This window comes from Saimiri boliviensis, chromosome 17 (assembly GCF_048565385.1).
Source record: "Saimiri boliviensis isolate mSaiBol1 chromosome 17, mSaiBol1.pri, whole genome shotgun sequence".
In the NCBI taxonomy this organism is placed as follows: Eukaryota; Metazoa; Chordata; class Mammalia; order Primates; family Cebidae; genus Saimiri; species Saimiri boliviensis.
Genome location: NC_133465.1, coordinates 47,364,733 through 47,384,691, shown reverse-complemented (window position 1 = coordinate 47,384,691; position 19,959 = coordinate 47,364,733). Strand labels below are relative to the sequence as shown.

General features: G+C 49.5%; 1 protein-coding gene and 1 pseudogene across 2 annotated transcripts in view; one reads left to right on the top strand and one right to left on the bottom strand.

Annotated features, from left to right (window-relative positions):
- Positions 1 to 15,693, bottom strand: part of ODAD4 (outer dynein arm docking complex subunit 4) — a 45,378-nt gene extending 29,685 nt beyond the window's left edge. The window contains exons 1-8 of one of the 2 annotated variants that reach the window (XM_039476911.2): positions 15,474 to 15,693; positions 10,101 to 10,232; positions 9,695 to 9,845; positions 8,934 to 8,995; positions 8,230 to 8,395; positions 6,232 to 6,456; positions 5,840 to 6,047; positions 998 to 1,084 (exon numbers count right to left, since the gene is read on the bottom strand). In XM_039476911.2, coding sequence (XP_039332845.1) covers positions 998 to 1,084; positions 5,840 to 6,047; positions 6,232 to 6,456; positions 8,230 to 8,395; positions 8,934 to 8,995; positions 9,695 to 9,845; positions 10,101 to 10,232; positions 15,474 to 15,587 — 1,145 coding nt within the window. In that variant the 5' untranslated portion in view covers positions 15,588 to 15,693. The remainder of the gene's footprint in view (positions 1 to 997; positions 1,085 to 5,839; positions 6,048 to 6,231; positions 6,457 to 8,229; positions 8,396 to 8,933; positions 8,996 to 9,694; positions 9,846 to 10,100; positions 10,233 to 15,473) is intronic. The other variant, XM_039476910.2, reaches the window with a different exon arrangement.
- A 2,544-nt stretch (positions 15,694 to 18,237) lies between these two features.
- Positions 18,238 to 18,675, top strand: LOC101048085 (small ribosomal subunit protein uS19 pseudogene; annotated as a pseudogene).
- The last annotated feature ends 1,284 nt before the right edge of the window (positions 18,676 to 19,959 follow it).

Here is a 19,959-nt window from a genome sequence, read left to right as displayed (position 1 = left end):
AAAAATTAGCCGGGCACGGTGGCGCGTGCCTATAATCCCAGCTACTCAGGAGGCTGAGGCAGGAGAATTGCCTGAACCCAGGAGGCGGAGGTTGCGGTGAGCCGAGATCGCGCCATGGCACTCCAGCCTGGGTAACAAGAGCGAAACTCCGTCTCAAAAATAAAAAAAATAGGCCGGGCGCGGTGGCTCAAGCCTGTAATCCCAGCACTTTGGGAGGCCGAGGCGGGTGGATCACGAGGTCAAGAGATCGAGACCATCCGGGTCAACATAGTGAAACCCCGTCTCTACTAAAAATACAAAAAATTAGCTGGGTATGGTGGCGCGTGCCTGTAATCCCAGCTACTCTGGAGGCTGAGGCAGGAGAATTGCCTGAGCCCAGGAGGCGGAGGTTGCGATGAGCCAAGATCGCGCCATTGCACTCCAGCCTGGGTAACAAGAGCGAAACTCCGTCTCAAAAAAAAATAAAATAAAATAAAATAAAAAAATAAAAAAAATAAAAATAAAAAAAAATAAACAAATAAATAAATAAATAATAAAAATAAAAATAAAATAAAATAAAATAAATAAAATAAAATAAACTTCCACTTCTGCTCTGAAACTTGTCTCAGTCACTTTTTCTGCCTTATGCCCCTCAGTCAAATTCTTTATTCTGAGAAGGCTAGAATTGAGGTTGCTGTAAACCTGTCCAGATTCACCACTAATAACTTGGATATCTTCCATAGGTAACATATTGCCCAGGCTGAAGTGCCGTAGGTGATCATGTCTCACTGCAACCTCAGCCTCCCAGGCTCAAGTAATCCTCCCACCTCAGCCTCCCAAGTAGCTGGGACCACAGGCACAGGACACTATGCCCAGCTGTTTTTTTTTTTTCTTTTTGTACAGACAGAGTCTTTCTGTGTTGCCTAGGCTGGATGCTTATCACCGGAAAAAAAATTTCATGTTAGGGTGAGAAGTTCTAATGGCAGAGGTGGGGAAGAGGCAATTCTTGATCACTCACGTGTCAATGGCTTGCTGGAATTTCCCAACTCTAGCAAAAACTCTGCCAATGTTGTCAAGGGCTCTCGATTTTGCATCAGGAAGGTCACTGTGGGGAAGAAGCAAAACAAGCCATTCACTAGAAATCGGCTCTTCTAGGCACTGTGGAAATAGGAAGGAAGGTAAAGACAGGGGCCCTGGCCTCAGAACCCCAGGGTTTCAGTTGGAGGGACAAGGCCCAGTCTGGCAAGAATATGGCACATAGGTTCTCCTGTGCCTTAGGGCCATGAGTGAACATTATCAGGACTTTTCTGGAGGGTAATCAGTGAATAGCTTGCAAAGATGTCCCTTTCAGCCACCAATTGCCATTCTAGGAATCTACCTCAAGAAGACAATATGACAAGAACAGTCATTAAAGCACAGTATACAAAAAGAAGCATTAACAATAATCTAATTTTTTTTTTAATATGGAGGCTCGCTCTGTTGCCCAGGCCGGAGTGCAGTGGCATGATCTCAGTTCACTGCAACCTCTGCCTCCTGGGTTCAAGCAGTTCTCCTGCCTTATCCCCCTAAGTAGCTGGGATTACAGGCACATGCTGCCACACCTAGCTAATTTTTGTATTTTTAGTAGAGACAAGGTTTCACCATGTTGGAAAGGCTGGTCTCGAACTCCTGACCTCAGATGATCTACCTGCCTCAGCCTTCCAAAGTGCTGGGATTACAGACATAAGCCAAAAAAAAAAATCTAAATGTTATCAGTGCTCTAAGAAAGGCAGCGTGTGTGTGTGTGTGTGTGGTATGTGTGTGTGTGTGTGTGTGTGTGTGTGTGTGTGTGTGTGTGTTTGGGGTTTGTCTTTTTTTTGAGACAGAGTCTCACCGTGTTGTCCAGGTTGGAGTGCAGTGACATGATCCTGGGTCACTGCAACCTCCACCTCCTGGGTTCAAGTGACTCCCATGCTTCAGCCACTGAGTAGCAGGGACTATAGGCACATGCTACCATGCCCAGCTAATTTTTGGTTTTTTTTTGTTTTTTTTTTTTTTGAGACAGAGTTTCGCTCTTGTTACCCAGGCTGGAGTGCAATGGCATGATCTCGGCTCACCGCAACCTCCGCCTCCTGGGTTCAGGCAATTTTCCTGCCTCAGCCTCCCGAGTAGCTGGGATTACAGGCACACACCACCATGCCCAGCTAATTTGTTGTATTTTTAGTAGAGATGGGGTTTCACCATGTAGACCAGGATGGTCTCGATCTCTTGACCTTGTGATCCACCTACCTCAGCCTCCCAAAGTGCTGGGATTACAGGCGTGAGCCACCGCGCCCGGCCTAATTTTTGTATTTTTAATAGAGACAGGGTTTCGCCATGTTGCCTAGGCTGGTTTCAAACTCCTGGCCTCCACAGCTCACTGTAGCCTTAAACTCTTGGGCTCAACAGATCCTCCTGCCTCAGCCTCCTGAGTAACTAGGTCTACATGCTCGAGAAACTACATCTGGCTAATTTGCCCAGGATGGTCTCAAATACCTGGTCTCAGGCTATCCTGCCTAAGCCTCCCAAAGTGCTGTGACTATAGGTGTGAGCCACCGTGCCTGGCCTGTGTTTATTTTTGAGAGCAAGACACATTTTGTTTTTTTGTTTTTTTTGGGATGGAGTTTCGCTCTTGTTACCCAGGCTGGAGTGCAATGGCGCGATCTCGGCTCACCGCAACCTCCGCCTCCTGGGTTCAGGCAATTCTCCTGCCTCAGCCTCCTGAGTAGCTGGGATTACAGGCACACGCCACCATGTCCAGCTAATTTTTTGTATTTTTAGTAGAGACGGGGTTTCACCATGTTGACCAGGATGGTCTTGATCTCTTGACCTCGTGATCCACCTGCCTCGGCCTCCCAAAGTGCTGGGATTACAGGCTTGAGCCACCGCGCCTGGCCGACACATTTTTTTTTAAAAAAAAGAAAGAACATAGCAAGGAACTGCTTTTGTTTTAAAAATCTGATATATGTACATGAGTATGCAGGTAAATACACTGAAAAAAGGCCAGAGATGATTCCAACAAGATCATCTTGGGAAGTGGCGGGAAGTGGATTGCGGGAACAACTTTCAAGTTTTGCTCTCAGGACCCACCCAGTTCCGGATCAAGCCTTCGAGCCTGACATTATAGTACTTACGTAAAGACAAACAAAGGCACAGTGGCTCATGCTTGTAGTCCCAGCTCCTCAGGAGGCTGAGGCAAGAAGACTGCTTGAGCCTAGGAAGCAGGCTTTTCAACCTTTACTGAAATGTGGAAGAATGGGTGGGAGGCATTCCAGGGGCTGGAGGATATGCACAGAGCTCTGCACTGGCTGGGGCCCAGAACGCCTGGGGGCCTCGAGAAAGCCAGGTCAAGAGAGGCCAGAAGTCAGGTGAAGGAGGGCAACCTGTGTTGAGCAGGGCACTAAAACTTCATCCCAACCACAGGACTTGCTTTTCAGAGAAAGGCCAGCTGAGCTGCAGGAAGCCCACCCAGGTCAGAGGAAACAGGCAAGAAGTAAGGGGGCCCTGGACTGAGTCGTGGGAAGGAACAGAGAAAGCAGTCAGGACAGGACGTGGCCGGCCCTGGGCGTGAACAGTGAGGGGGCCAGGCACCTGGGCAACGTGGCAGAAACAGTGAGTGGAGGGAGGTGTCTGGGAAGCCTTCCGGGCTTCTGGCTTGGGGACTGAGTAGCCAACAGTGCCATCCTTGAGGATGGGCAACCCTTGAGTAGTAAGTTTGGGAGAAGATAAGGGATTCCGATTTGCATATGGTTAAGTTTAGGATTCCTGTGGGAAATCCAGATAGAAATGTCTTAGAATCCGCTGGACACCAAGGTCTGAGGCTCAGGAGAGAGGTCTGGCGAGAAGTAAAGATTCCTAAGTCATTTGTGCAAGGGAGATGGTTGGATCCAAGGTACCGTATATATACATCGTATCTAATCCCCACAATCCCTGTGGGTTGGTATTATGATACCTTTATTAGAGATGAGGAAACTGAGGAGAGGAGCAAGTTAATCAAATCCACATAGCTGCTAAGTGGCAGAGCCAGGGATCAAAGACAGGTCTGGCCCTAAAGCTATTTTTTTCTAATATGGGATGGCCAAAATGGGATATTCCTGCCCAGCACAGTGGAAGCAGGTGAGAAATGAACTGAAAATGGAAAGCATATGGGGCTTGGATAACTGAAGAGGAAAGGGCAGGAGACAGGAATGTTCAGGAACGTTTGACCCCAAGGGAAGATTGCTGTAAGAGGGCAAGAGTGGGTTCAGAGAGGGCCTGAGGGCCAAGAAAAGGGGCTCAACTTTTAACCTGCAGGCAGTGAGGGGCCCTGGCCTACTTGTAAGCAGGGGAGGGAGAGTTCATAGCCTGTGTCTCTGGAGATTTGTGGGAGGAGCTGGAAAGAGGCAGCAGAAGCAGGGGAAGCAGCAGGAGTCAGGTTGGCTGAGGGCTGGGCACTGAGGGTAAATGAAATGATGGGAGACCAATGAGGCTCAAGACTGGTGAGATGAGTAGAAACCAGCCAGGAGGAAGTCAAGAATGACTCCCAAGGGTAGAACCAGAATGCTGAGACAGTGATGGAACGTCCGGGTGGAAGCCAGCAAGTCTTGAGAAGAGCTCATTTCTAAGGCCGGGCGCGGTGGCTCAAGCCTGTAATCCCAGCACTTTGGGAGGCTGAGGCGGGTGGATCACAAAGTCAAGAGATCGAGACCGTCCAGGGCAACATGGTGAAACCCCGTCTCTACTAAAAATACAAAAAATTAGCTGAGCACGGTGGCGCGTGCCTGTAATCCCAGCTACTCAGGAGGCTGAGGCAGAAGAATTGCCTGAACCCAGGAGGCGGAGGTTGCGGTGAGCCGAGATCGCGCCATTGCACTCCAACCTGGGTAACAAGAGCGAAACTCCGTCTCAAGAAAAAAAAAAAAAAAAAAGAAAAGAGAAGAGCTCATTTCTAGAGAGCTGGTGTTACTACTATTGTGGATACCAGGTACTGTCCTAAGCTCTGCACATGTACTTCCGCATCTTCCTCCCTTCCGCCCTACAGGGTGCCCAGCTAACAGAGGAGACCCTGAGGTGGAGGGAGCTAAAATGATGTGTCCCAGGTCCCACAGCTGGGTGGTGCAAGTTCCACAGCCTAGGTCTGCCTGACTCCACAGCCGGTGCTCTTGGTCAGCACTGGTTCACAAGACCATGCTTGAACTGACCCCTGCCCACTTCCTGCAGCCTCCACTTGGCCACTCTCCCTGGCAATATGCCATGCTCGCCAGCCTTAAGTACCCTTCAGTCTCAGGACCTTTCCATAGGCCCTGTGTGTCCCCAGCGCCATCAAGTCTTCCTGGAATATATTTCTCACCACACTGGATCCTGTACTTTTCTTTCATGGCATTTATCACAATTGCAATGAATTAGCTATGTCCCTTTGTGCTTGACCTCTGCAGGGAAATGACCCTTGTATCTGGTCATTACTGTGTTCCCACACTAGCAGCATCTGGCATGTCTGGGGCTTCATGCCTGCTTATTAAGATGATGTAAGACCAAGAACTATTGCGGGAGTACACTAGACCAAAAAAAAAAAAAAAAAGATGACGTAAGAATATAAACATAACCTAAGAGCCAAACCACTGGGTGGCGTTTTGGAATTTTGAGCCACTACCCTCCTTTTGGCGTCAAAAAAGCTAACAGTCTAGGTGCCCCCACCCTCAGTCCTGGGCAGGTGGTCCCCACCTCCAGAAGACTCTAACTTGGGCATGCAGGGCAGAAAATGGGAGTCAAGTCACCAGCATCCCTGGCAAGGGCCTCGGATAGCCCCAGCCCCAGCAGCTCTCCTCTGTAGGCTCGTGGCGGTGGCCTGCCCCAGGGCACTCACTATTCCTTGGCGATCTCCAGGTCCTTTCTGTGGCTCTGCAGGGCTGCTGCCATCTGCCCCAGCTCAATCTGGGCATTGCCTATGCAGCTGTACAAGTTTCCAACCAGTTCATCCTTGTTGGATACCTCTTCCTTGTTCCATTCCAGTACCTTCTTCAGCACTTTCTCAGCTTTCTGAAGACTCCCCTCGGCATTGCCGCTTGTGAGCACTGGGAAAAGAAAGGGGTGCTGTGGAGGCCAGGACGGCCTCCTCTTCACTGACGGGGTAACTCCTCTCCCTGCAGTCACCATCTGCAGGTCAGAGAGACCAGGGGCTCAGGCTACCATGTTGCTCCTTCCCCACCTGATAGGGCACTGGAGGCACCTGCCCCACCCTCTGAGAACAACACCCACACATGTCAATGTCCTCCAGGCTCTTGAGGATGTAATGGGCTGTCTGCGAGGGATTGCGTTTGTGGTCCCGCAGCCATTTCTGTTGCATCAACTTCCGGTCCCGCTCCCTGGCGTAGATCGGCTTCTGCTGCCTCCAGAAATTGCCGTGAGTATCCAGGTAGTTGATGCCAGTCATGATGAGGTCCTCCACAGTCAGGCCGCCCTTCATGGTGCCTTTGATCAGGTCTGTGGGGAAGGAGTGTGAGGAGGCGTCAAGGAGAACAGGCCTCTAGGGGAGATGCCTCCTGTTGCCTCCCAGCTGCTGCAGGGCCCTCTGTGAAGAGCTCTGTCAGGAGTTGTTGAAACGGAGAGAAATGTGAGTGCGCATGGTGGCAGAGTGGGTTTATCCAGGCCAGGATGCAGCCAGAGCCCCACTCTCAGGCAGTTCCATGGGATGGGCCCCTTATGGCAAGATCCGAAGAGCTAGCCAGAAGGCGCAGCTGATGGATGGCTCGCTGAGAAGCCTCGGGACTTCCCCAGTTCAAGCTGTGTCCTCAGAGAACAGAGTCTAAATGCATGATCTGGCCCAGGCTGCCAGTGCCCAGTGATTTCCCAGGTACCCAGTGGGCCTGTACATGCGGCTAGCTGGAGGGGGTGGTGTCCAAGTCCTGCCCACTGCTTGGCCAGAGGTTACAGCCAGCAGCAAACCTCCAAGGCCACTTAGGGTCATATCAAACCACCCTTTTCTTCTGTGGCAGGTCCTCTGGAAAATAGGAGGCATTCAGGCCTATTGCCAAGGAGATGTGCCAGCAGTGAAGCTGTTCCTGTGTCACAGCCCTGCAGGGATCCCTACACATGACCTTGCGAAGCCAATTCTAGAGAAGAGGCATTTGATTCACAGGTGACCTTGCTCAGGCTTATCAGATAATGGCAATACTACCATCCCCATGTTTATATGAGACATTAATCTCAGGTCTCTGTCCTGTATCCTGTCACTGGCAGCAGTATGGTGAAAGGAACATTAGACTGGCCAGGTGCAATGGCTCATGCCTGTAATCCTAGCACTTTGGAGGGCCGAGGTGAGTGGATCACTTGAGATCTGGAGTTCAAAACCAGCCTGGCCAACATGGTATAACCCCATCTCTACTTAAAATACAAAAAATTAGGCTGGACGTGGTGGCTCATGCCTGTAATCCCAGCACTTTGGGAGGCCAAGGCAGGCAGATTACAAGGTCAGGAGTTTGAAACCAGCCTGGCCAATATGGTGAAACCCCCATCTCTACTAAAAATACAAAAACTTAGCTGGATGTGGCGGTGGGCACCTGCAATCTCACCTCCTAAGGAGGCTGAGGCAGGAGAATCGCTTTAGCCCAGGAGGCAGAGGTTGCAGTGAGCCAAGTTCATGCCACTGCACTCCAGCCTGGGTGACAGAGCGAGACTCTGTCTTTAAAAAAAAAAAAAAAAAAAAAGAGCACTGGACTGGAGATCAGAGGCCTGGGTTCCGGTGTTGACTCCACCATGAACTTGCTCGTTGCCTTGTAAAAGTTCCTCCCCAGTCAAGGTCTCTATTTCCTTATCTATGAAAGGAGAACTTGGACTAGATGATGTTGCAGAACATTCTAGAAGTAACATCCTCATATTCAAGCACCTGTCACTAGATTCCTTTGCCCACTGTACAGATTGAAGGCAAAGGGGATGCCTCTTCAGGGTCTATGGTGGTAAAGGAAACCAAATCTCTGTTGTTCCCTCCCAGGGTACCATAGCACTTAGGACCACTGCTCTAAAATTGGACGTCCTGGATTCAAACATAAGCCATGTCATTGCCTACCTATATGTGACTTTAGTTTCCACTGGTCTGCACCTCAGTTTCCTTATCTGTCAAATGAGAATGCTAATAAAACCTGTCCATAAGTACACATCAGCTAATATTACATGACAGGTCTGCCTTCGGCTCATGCATTCAGCATCCACCCAGGTTTCCTTTCCCCCAAGGCCCCATGCCAACAAAGTGTCCGAAACCTTCATCCAATAGGAGCTTCTCCAAGTACTCTTTGTCCACGTAGAGCTCCCCCAGAAGCTGGCGGACAATCTTCTCACTCTTGAGTGAGCCCTTCCGCTTGGACTCTCCCTTGGTGGGGCGTAAGAGGTGTTTCATGGGCTGAGGCTTCTGCTGGGCTTTCATATTCTGAGAAAATGAAGCAATACCCAACAGAGCTTCAGCAAGGAGCACAGCGTATCCAGCCATGGACCCAGTGTCTATGATCCCAGATTCCTCCAGCTCCAGGACTTTTCTGTGGGCCAAGAACCATGGAGTATGCCTGGTTGGGTTGCAGCCAGACTCCCAAGACCACTTCTCAGGCACACATAGACTCTTCCCTTAAAGGGATACAGCCGGCCGGGCGCGGTGGCTCAAGCCTGTAATCCCAGCACTTTGGGAGGCCGAGGCGGGTGGATCACGAGGTCAAGAGATCGAGACCATCCTGGTCAACATGGTGAAACCCCGTCTCTACCAAAAATACAAAAAATTAGCTGGGCATGGTGGCGCGTGCCTGTAATCCCAGCTACTCAGGAGGCTGAGGTAGGAGAATTGCCTGAACCCAGGAGGCAGAGGTTGCGGTGAGCCGAGATCGCGCCATTGCACTCCAGCCTGGGTAACAAGAGCGAAACTCCCTCTCATTAAAAAAAAAAAAAAAGGGATACAGCCACAGAACCAGGGCCCTTACCTCAGCCTGCTTGCTTAAGAAGGAGAGGTCTCCTTTGTTCTCCAGCTTAATGGAAGAAGGACCTGCAAGGAAAGAAGCTGGAGCTCAGGTAGGCCAGCCCCCTCAGGCATGACCTATCATGTATCTTTATGTGGAGATGGCTGCTTTTGGCCAGGGGATGGTGGAGGCTGTGGCAAAGCTGGTCCTAGGCCAGCCTAGCAGGCAAATGATGCAGGCTGTTTGGTATAACTCCTAGGAGATAACAGCCCCAGCTAGTCCAAGGCTAGGGCAGATTTCCAAACAAAGGGAGGCCAAGGGTGCAGGAGAAACTCTCCATTTCCAGGCTTTGCCACCCGCAGAGCAAGCTCTCACTTGCTCTCATTTGCCTCCCTTATCCCCCTGCCATAATGCTGATGGCTAAGGCCAGCTCTTGGTACATGTTTGGTGAGGGAGGAAGCCAGAGACTGTGGAAGGCTGGGCTCAGAATGGTGTTCTAGCTTTTGACACCAGGCTAAAGACAGGTCTACTTTGAAACAGCCTTTCTCATCTGGCCTTTAGGAAAACCCAAGGCTGCAGTGCTCAGAGATCAGTGTGCAGTGTGTCAGGGCCTGGTCCTCCCAGTGGACAGTTCCTAATCCTCAACACTGCAGCAGCCAAATCCAGCTGTGGGACTCCCTGTGGGCCTGGTAGTGGCTGCTCACTCACTATACCTCAGCCTTACTCTCAACCTAAGGATTCCAAAAACCTTCCTAAACAAGGGCATAGGCCCTGTGGTCACTTACTTCCCACTGAGTTGTTGATGGCTTCCTGGGCTTTCTGAATGCCAACTTTGAATTCCCGATCAGGCCTCAGCTTGTAGCCTCGATGATAGAATACCAAGGCAAACTCAAAGTCTCCCATGGTGTATAGTGTCTCCGCCTTTTGTAAAATCCCCTGGAATGGGAGGAAGTCAAATCAATGTGAACAGATAAGGCCTTACAGGACTCAAACGTCGGGGAACAGAAGGGTCCTGGGTTGAGAGTCAAGGTTGGAATACAGGGGGCAGGGACATAGGCAATGACCTAGGGAGAGAAAATGGCATCAAGCAGTAGGTGGTCTGGCTGGTTCTTCAGCTGCTTGTATCCAGAAGCTGCTGCAGGCAATGGCAGCGGTGAAAGCAAGATCGAGCCCTCCCCACCAGGCAGTCACCTTACAGAAAGTTGGGTCACTCTGGAGCGAAGCTTCGGCATCTTTCAGGGATCTCTTCAAGTCTCCCATCTTCAGGAAGCACTTCGAGCGAGCAACCAGGCAGTTCTTGTCTCCATTCTGAAGTTGAAGAGCCTGACAAAGAAACCAGTCAGGTTGACAGGCACCACAGAGAGCAAGGTAGAAGCTGGAGTGGAAATGGCAGCCCTAACCCTCCTGCAGAGGTTCAAGGGGATTCTTCAGGCCAGGAAACAGGCCTCTGGCTCCTAAGTAGCACAAGTCCAATCTGTGCTCAGTCAACTTGATTATCTGCATGTGGCTCATCTTGAACAAGATTGAATCACAGCTATTGTGGAAGCCACTGGCCAATGAGTGGGGATATGCTACTATACGCTGACTTTCTGCCAATGTCTGAGAGCCCCCCAGTACCTTCAGGCAATAGAACTATAGGGTATTTTGTGCACACCAAACTCAACCACAAACCTGAAATGGAAACATATCATGCGCAAAACAAATTTCAAAAGCTAAGCATTCCGAAGTGGTCTTTAGGACAATCTGCCATGTGGGTTAACCATTCTAGTAGCCTTCTCTTTTTATGTAGCTAATCAAGAACCAATCACTATATCAAGGGATTAAGATGAAAATGCCAGGAAAAGGCTGGGAGTGGTGGCTCACGCCTGTAATCGCAGCACTTTGGCAGGTCGAGGTGGGTGGATTGCTTCAGCCTGAGATTGACACCAGGGCAACATGGTGAAACTCTATCTCTACAAAATAGAAAAAAAAATTAGCTGGGCTGGCCGGGTGTCGTGGCTCACGCCTGTAATCCTAACACTTTGGGAGGCCGAGGTGGGTGGATCACCTGAGGTCAGGAGTTCAAGATCAGCCTGGCCGTCATGGTGAAACCCCATCTTTTTTTATTAAAAAAAAAAAAAATTAGCTGGGCGTGGTGGTGCATGTCTGTAGTCCCAGATACTCAGGAGGCTGAGATGGGAGGACTGCTTGAACCTGGGGAGGTCAAGGTTGCAGTAAGCCATGATCACACCACTACACTCCAGCCTAGGTGACTCTGTCTCAAATGAAAAAAAAGAAAAAGAAAAGAAAAAAGAGGCAGGGTGCAGTGACTCATGCCTGTAACCCCAGCACTTTGGGAGGCAGAGGCGGGTGGATCATGAGGTCAGGAGATTGAGACCATCCTAGGCAACATGGTGAAACCCCGTCTCTACTAAAAATACAAAAATTAGCTGGGCGTGGTGGCTCGCATCTGTAATCCCAGCTACTCGGGAGGCTGAGGCAGAAGAAACGCTCCAGGAGATGGAGGCTGCAATGAGCCGAGATTGCGCCACTACACTCTAGCCTGGCAACAGAGCGAGACTCGTCTCAAAAAAAAAAAAAAAAAGGCTGCACATGGTGGCTCACACCTGTAATCCTAGCACTTTGGGAGGCCAAGGCAGGAGGATCACGAGGTCAAGAGTTCGAGACTAGCCTGGCCAACATGGTGAAACCCTGTCTCTACTAAAAATATAAAAATTAGCCAGGTGCAGTGGTGGGGGCCTGTAGTCCCAACAACTCAGGAGGCTGAGGCAGGAGAATCGCTTGAACCCGTGAGGCAGAAGCTGCGGTGAGCCGAGACCACGCCACTGCACTCCAGCCTGGGTGACAGCGCATGACTCTGTCTCAAAAAAAAAGAAAAATAGCCAGACATGGTGGTGAGCACTGTAATCCCAACTACCCAACTACTTGGGAGTCTGAGGCAGGAGAATCGCTTGAACCTGGGAGGCAGAGGCTGCAGTGAGCTGAGATCATGCCACTGCACTACTCCAGCCTGGGTGCCAGAAGGAGACGCTGTCTGGAAGAAGAAAAAAAAAGAGGGCCGGGCGCGGTGGCTCACGCCTGTAATCCTAGCACTTTGGGAGGCCAAGGTGGGTGGATCACCTGAGGTCAGGAGTTCAAGACCAGCCTGGCCATCATGGTGAAACCTCATCTTTAAAAAAAAAAGAAAAGAAAAAAAAAAAAAGAAAATGCCGGGAAAACTGAAACTGTGATTTGGACCCTAAAGTGGGGTTGAGGGTGATTTCCCCACTCCCAGTGTCCTCTCGTCTCTTCTGATTGAGATGATTACCATAGTCTGTGGTGTACTGTCCTTCCTGAGGCATCAAACTGTACCCCGCCCTGATCTTGTTTTTTGAGACAGAGGAGTCTTACTCTGTCACTCAGGCTGGAGTGCAGTGGCACAACCTCTGCTCACCACAACCTCTGTGTCCCGGGTTCAAGCAATTCTCCTGCCTCAGCCTCCCAAGTAGTTGGGACTATAGGCACATGCCACCACACCCAGCTAGGTTTTTTTTTTTGTATTTTTAGTAGAGACAGGGTTTCACCATGTTGGCCAGGCTGGTCTTGAACTCCTGACCTAAGTGATCCTCCCACCTCAACCTCCCAAAGTGTTGAGCCACCCCACCCGGCCTTTTTTTTAATTTTTTTGAGATGGAGTTTCACTCTTGTTGCCCAGGCTGGAATGCAATGTTGGCAATCTTGGCTCACTGCAACCTCTGCCTCCTGGTACCTACCCCTTTCTAAGACCTTCCTATTTTTCTTTCTTTCTTTTTTTTTTTTTAATTTTCCTGTACTTGCAAACTACACAAAGAGACCTTCCTACTTTTCTCAGAAGAGGAAGAAGCTACTGTCTTTCTGGAGCATGCTTCTCATCTAAGGCTACCCTCCCTCGGGGTGTTCTTTTTTCTCTGCCAGGGGTACTTCAAGATGGGACATGATCCAGCAGGAGGAGAATGAGTGGGGGCAGGGCTCCTGAACTCAATTGTTCACTTATCTTGTCATTTCTCGTATTAGGGTGCAATTGGTGACTGAAAGGGATAAATAACCCTGGGGAGCTGTTGAGAAGCTTGATTTTTTTTTTTTTTTTTTTTAAAAGAGATGGGTTTCATGTAGCCCAGGCTGGAGTGCAGTGGCTATTCACAGGCATGATCCCACTACTGATCAGCACGGGAGTTTTGACCTGCTCCGTTTCTAACCTGGGCCATTTCACCCCTCCTTAGGCAACCTGGTGGTCCCCTGCTCCCAGGAGTTCACCATATTGATGCCAAACTTAGTGCGGACACCTGATCAGCATAGTGCACTACAGCCCACAACTTCTGGGCTCAAGCCATCCTCCAGCCTCAGCCTTTGGAGTAGCTGGGACCACAGGCACGCACCACCAAGCCCAGCAGAAGCTTGATTTTAGAGGAAGTCTTGAGACTAGTTAGAGGGTTATCGTACCACTCCTTCTGGAATAAGAAGTGGGCAATTTGTAGCAAAAGAAATGGTTATAAAGGCATCTTTTTAGGGCACTGTAGCTCATACCTATAATCTTAGCACTTTGTGAGGGGCCAAAGTGGGAGGATTACCTGAGCCCAGGTGTTCAAGACCAGCCGGGGCAATACAGCAAAACACCCATCTCTACAAACAAACAAACAAACAAACAAAAATTACCCGGGCATGGTGGTGTAAGCCTGTAGCTCCAGCTACTTGGGACACTAAGGTGGGAGGATCACTTGAGCTCAGGAGTTTCAGGCTGTAGTGAGTTGTGATTGTACCACTACATTCCAGTCTCAGAGATAGAACAAGATCCTGTTATATGTAAATTTTCAATTGCTAAAATAAATAAATAAATAAATAAATAGTTTCCTTATGCAGATGTCAGATGTGTAGTTTAATGGTTAGCACCTCAGCACTGGAGTCTCAACCCGGCTTTGAATCCCTCCTCTGCTACTTGCTAGTTCAGTGACCCTGGGCATGGTGCTCAACTTCTGTATGTTTCCTCATCTATAAAATTGAGTATGGGCCAGGTGTGGTGGCTCGCACTTGTAATCCCAGCAGACCATCTGAGGTTGGGAGCTTGAGACCAGCCTGACCAACATGGAGAAATCCTGTCTCTACTAAAAATACAAAGAATTAGCCAGGCGTGGTGGTGCATGCCTGTAATTCCAGTTAGTTGGGAGGCTGAGGCAGGAGAATCACTTGAACCTGGAAGGTGGACATTGCAGTGAGCAGAGATCACACCATTGCACTCAACACGCCAGCCTTGGCCGTCTCAAAAAAACAAAACAAAACTTGAGTATGCTTAACAGTGTGTGTGAGGCTGAGGCAGGAAAATTGCTTGAACCTGGGGAGGCGGAAGTTGCAGTCAGCTGAGATCTCGCCACTGCACTCCAGCCTGGGCGAAAGGGCGAGACTTTTAGTCTCGAAATTAATAACAATATGTTGCTTACTATCCACCTTTTGTAAGCAACTGTGTGCTGGAGACTGTGGCTTCTACACACAACCTCCCAGCCAATCTGCTGGCAAGGGATTGGGTAGGTAAATTTTCGATTGCTAAAAAAAAAAAAAAATTGTTAAATGTAAATTTTGATGGGTAGGTAAGGCTGCTCTGTGGAAGGAGGCCAGTTAATCATGAAACATTTAAGCAAAAGTAGAGGAAGAGGTCACTGTTAACACAGAGAATGGAGAACGCAAGTGGGAATTGGTAGAAAATTACCAAGCACCAGGCCTATCTGTGACAGCAATGTGTCTATCAAGAATCAGTGAATATTGTTTTTGATTTTATAGGCTAAAAAAAAAAAAAAAAAAAAGGCGGCCGGGCGCGGTGGCTCAAGCCTGTAATCCCAGCACTTTGGGAGGCCGAGGCGGGCGGATCACGAGGTCAAGAGATCGAGACCATCCTGGTCAACATGGTGAAACCCCGTCTCTACTAAAAATACAAAAAATTAGCTGGGCATGGTGGCGCGTGCCTGTAATCCCAGCTACTCAGGAGGCTGAGGCAGGAGAATTGCCTGAACCCAGGAGGCGGAGGTTGCGGTGAGCCGAGATCGCGCCATTGCACTCCAGCCTGGGTAACAAGAGCGAAACTCCGTCTCAAAAAAAAAAAAAAAAAAAAAGGCAAAAGAAAAAAATTAAAAAAAAGAATCAGTGAATAGAAACAATAGAGTCCTCCAGGCATCATCAAGACCTCAGTGTTATCTGCAGTCAAAAGGTGACGGGTGGGCCGGGCGTGGTAGCTCACGCCTGTAACCCCAGCACTTTGGGAGGCCGAGGTGGGCAGATCACCTGAGGCTGGGAATTCGAGACCAGCCTGACCAACATGGAGAAACCCCGTCTCTACTAAAAATACAAAATTAGCTGAGCATGGTGGCGCATGCCTGTAATCCCAACTACTCGGGAGGCCGAGGTAGAGAATCGCTTGAACCCAGGAGATGAAGGATGCGGTAAGCCGAGATCGCGCCATTGCACGCCAGCCTGGGCAACAAAAGCGACACTCCGTCTCAAAAAAAAAAAAAAAAAAGGGACGGGCGATGGGGTGACGGGTAGGTTCAGAGCGCGACTCACGTTGCTGAAGCTCTGCGCGGCTTTAGAGAATTCCCCGCACAGATAGAGCCGCTCGCCTTCCGCCATGTAAGAGGGAAAGGTGCTTCGCAAGGTCTCGCCTTCGGGATCCGACATGCTGACCGGATTTAGAGACGCTAAAGCAGAGAAATCCAAGAAAAGCTGGAGAACCTCTAACTGGTTTATAGAAGCTCCGTCTCTTAGCAACCATGAGACGTACAGCGACTTCCGGTTCCGCTTCTGTCTGGCTTGGGCGGGGATTCTGGGTTGCCACCTCCCGGCGTGCGCATGCGCCAGTTCAACCGCCCACCTGGCTGGGGAGTGATGCGTGCGTGGCTGCCGGCTGCAGGGCGGCTGAGATCCTTAGCGTTGGCTGTTGCACGCTCCGTCGGTTCTCTCTGGAGTTGCTGCGTGAAAAGTCTTTTTTGTAAGACAGCCAAGAAAACAGGAATAGGGTTGGAGGCAAAGTTCCAACTAGGGTTAAGGCATATGTGGTGAGGATATGTGTCTCGCGTACTGCCATTAGAGGAAGAGAGCACTGGGCTTGGAGTCAGCAGACTTGGGCTGACTTCACTCCTGTCACTTCCTAACTGCGTGACCTCTGGCGGGTCATGTAAGGGCTCCTAGCCTCGAATGTTCCACCTGTCAAATAAATATGAAAATAATGGAGCATTCAGAGATGTGAGGATTTGCATAAGACAACGTGGAAAATAACATTGGGTTCGACCTAATTTAACACAGTTATTGAGCAGCTGCTAGTAGCGGGCCTTGACCAAGGCATAGTGTGACGTCCTTCCCCATTCCCTCACCACCACAACTCCTCCAAAAGTGGACTAGGTGCTTCTTCTGGGCTCCCACGATACCCTAAGTAGCTTGCTTAACTGCCTTTACTAAGTTACTTTCTTTTTTTTGTTTGTTTGTTGTTGTTTTTTTTTGTTTTTTTGTTTTTTTGAGACGGAGTTTTGCTCTTGTTACCCAGGCTGGAGTGCAATGGCGTGATCTCGGCTCACCGCAACCTCCGCCTCCTGGGTTCAGGCAATTCTCCTGCCTCAGCCTCCTGAGTAGCTGGGATTACAGGCACGTGCCACCATGCCCAGCTAATTTTTTGTATTTTTAGTAGAGACGGGGTTTCACTATGTTGACCGGGATGGTCTCAATCTCTTGACCTCGTGATCCACCCGCCTCGGCCTCCCAAAGTGCTGGGATTACAGGCTTGAGCCACCGCGCCCGGCTACTAAGTTACTTTCAAAACGTCTATTCCCAACGCCAATGACATTAAGTCACTGTTAAAGTTTAAATAGTAAGAAAATAGGCCAGTCGCGGTGGCTCACGCCTGTAATCCCAGCACTTTGGGAGGCCAAGGCAGGCGGATCACCTGAGGTCGGGAGTGCAAGACCAGCCTGACCAACGTGGAGAAACCCTATCTCCAACAGAAACACAAAATTAGCTGGGAGTGGTGGCAGGTGCCTGTAATCCCAGCTACTCGGGAGGCTGAGGCAGGAGAATTGCTTGAACCCAGGAGATTTAGAGGGTGCAGTTAGGTGAGATCGCTCCATTGCACTCCAGCCTGGGCAACAAGAGTGAAACTCTGTCTCAAAACAAACAAACAAAATCCTTAACTACAAATGCACACACGCAAACACACACACACACATACGGCGTACATGTAAAACTAGGGAAATCTAAGATCAGTGAATTGTATCAGTGTCAATTTTCTGGTTGTGTTATTGCACTAAAGTTTTTTGTTCTTTTTTTTTTTTTTGAGACGGAGTTTCGCTCTTGTTACCCAGGCTGGAGTGCAATGGCGCGATCTCGGCTCACCGCAACCTCCGCCTCCTGGGTTCAGGCAATTCTCCTGCCTCAGCCTCCTGAGTAGCTGGGATTACAGGCATGCGCCACCACGCCCAGCTAATTTTTTGTATTTTTAGTAGAGACGGGGTTTCACCATGTTCACCAGGATGGTCTTGATCTCTTGACCTCGTGATCCACCCGCCTCGGCCTCCCAAAGTGCTGGGATTACAGGCGTGAGCCACCGTGCCCAGCCCTGCACTAAAGTTTTTAAAGCTGTTACCATTGGGAGAAACTGGGAAAAGAATACATGGGATCCTTTTTGTATTTATTTCTTAGAACTTCATATGAATCTATGATTATCTCAAAAAGTCTAATTCAAAAGACAAAAAATAACATGGTCCCTGCTTGAAAGAGTTCTGTCTAATAGGGGAGAAAGATGTGTAAACAAGTAGTAGCCGCTTAAAGTGATATTAACTAGAATTCAAAGTTCTGTGTTTCTGTGAGGGAGATGAGGACAAAGTGGTGTGAAACCCAGACAAATGAATGATTCAGCCAGGGTCTGAGATGAGTTAGAGACAGCTTCACAAAAGGATAACGTTGGAGCTGAGGGTGAGTACCATGGTGCCCAGCAGAGGTAAGTAGAGAATGAGGGCTCAGCGTGGTAGCTCATACCTGTAATCCCAGTACTTTGGGAGGCTGAGATGGGAGTATTGCCTGAGCTCAGGAGTTTCAGACCAGCCTGGGCAACATGACCAAGCCCTGTTTCTACTACAAATACAAAAATGAGCTGGGTGTGGTAGTATGTGCCTGTAGTTCCAGCTACTCAGGAAGCTGAGGCAGGAGGATCGCTTGAGCCTGGGAAGTTGAGGCTGCAGTGAGCCATGTTTGGGACACGGCACTAGCCTGTTTAACAAAGTGAGACCCTGTCTAAAAAAAAAAGGGGGGGGTGGGGGGGCTTTTCTGAGGATCTGGCAAGATGGCAGAGGTGGAGCAGAAGAATAAGTGGACCTACCGCGGCATGGACCTGGACCAGCTGCTGGACCTGTCCTACGAACAGCTGATGCAGCTGTACAGTGTGCACCAGTGGCCGGGGCTGAACCTGGACCTAAACCCGGACCTGCGGCGGAAGCAGCACTCGCTGCAGAAGCGCCTTTGCAAGGCCAAGAAGGAGGTGTCGCCCATGGAGAAGCCAGAAGGGGTGAAGACGCAGACTCACCAGCGGGACATGATCATCCTTCCCGAGATGGTGGGCAGTGCAGTGGGCGTCTACAACGGCAAGACCTTCAACCATGTGGAGATCAAGCCAGAGGTGATCGGTCACTACCTGGGCAAGTTCATCACCTACAAGCCTGTGAACCATGGTTGGCCTGGCATCGGGGCCACCCACTCCTCCTGCTTCATCCCTCTCAAGTAGTGCCTCAACTAATAAAGGCACACATTGGCCAGGGGCAATGGCTCATGCGTGTAATCCCAGCACTTTGGGAGGCTGAGGTGGGTGGATCACCTGAGGTCAGGGGTTCAAAACCATCTTGGCCAACATGGCGGAAACCCTGTCTCTACTAAAAATACAAAATTAGCCCGGCATGGTGGTACATGCCTGTAATCCCAGCTACTTGGAAGGCTGAGGCAGGAGAACTGTTTGAACCTGGAAGGTGGAGGTTACAGTGAGCTGAAATTGCACCATTGCACTCCAGCCTGGGCAACAAAAGTGAAACTCCGCCTCAAAAAAAAGAGCCGGGCGCGGTGGCTCAAGCCTATAATCCCAGCACTTTGGGAGGCCAAGGTGGGTGGATCACAAGGTCAAGAGATCGAGACCATCCTGGTCAGCATGGTGAAACCCCGTCTCTACTAAAAATACAAAAAAAAAAAAAAGAAAGAAAGAAATTAAATAAATAAAGGCACACATCTCCAAAAAAAAAAACATAAGATGTACAAAGGCTGGAGGTGTGTACATTCGCAGGGTGTTTAAGAAATAGCAACATGACCTGCAGTGAAACTGGTCCTATTCTAGGTTAAGGTGGGCTCATTCATGAGTTGAGGACTGCTGCTGAAGCAAAGAGGATTAATCAGAAAAAAAAACAAAAACAAAAAAAAAACTCCTGTAAGGAAGAGATCTACTGATTCAATGCAGTCTCAATCAGAATTTCAGCCTTTTTTTTTTTTTTTTTTTTTCTTTGAGATGGAGTCTTGCTTTGCTACCCAGGCTGGAGTGCAATGGCGGGGTTGGCTCATTGCAACCTCCACCTCCTGGGTTCAAGCAATTCTCCTGCCTCAGTTTCCAGAGTTGCTGGGATTACAGGCATGCACCACTAGGTCCAGCTAATTTTTTGTATTTCTAGTAGAGATGGGGTTTCACCATGTTGGCTAGGCTGGTCTTGAACTCCTGACCTCAGGTGATCCACCTGCCTCGGCCTCCCAAAGTGCTGGGATTACAGGCATGAACCACTGTGACCATTCTTTTTTTGTTTGTTTGTTTGTTTTTCTTTTTTTTTTTTTTTTAAGAGAGGGGGTCTCGCTATGCTGCCCAGCCTGGAGTGCAGTGGCTATTGACAGGTGCAATCCTACTACTAATCAGCACGGGAGTTTTGACCTGCTCCGTTTCCAACCTGGTCCGGTTCACCCCTCCTTAGGCAACCTGGTGGTCCCCTGATGCCAGAAGGTCACCATATTGATGCTAAACTTAGCGCGGACACCCGAT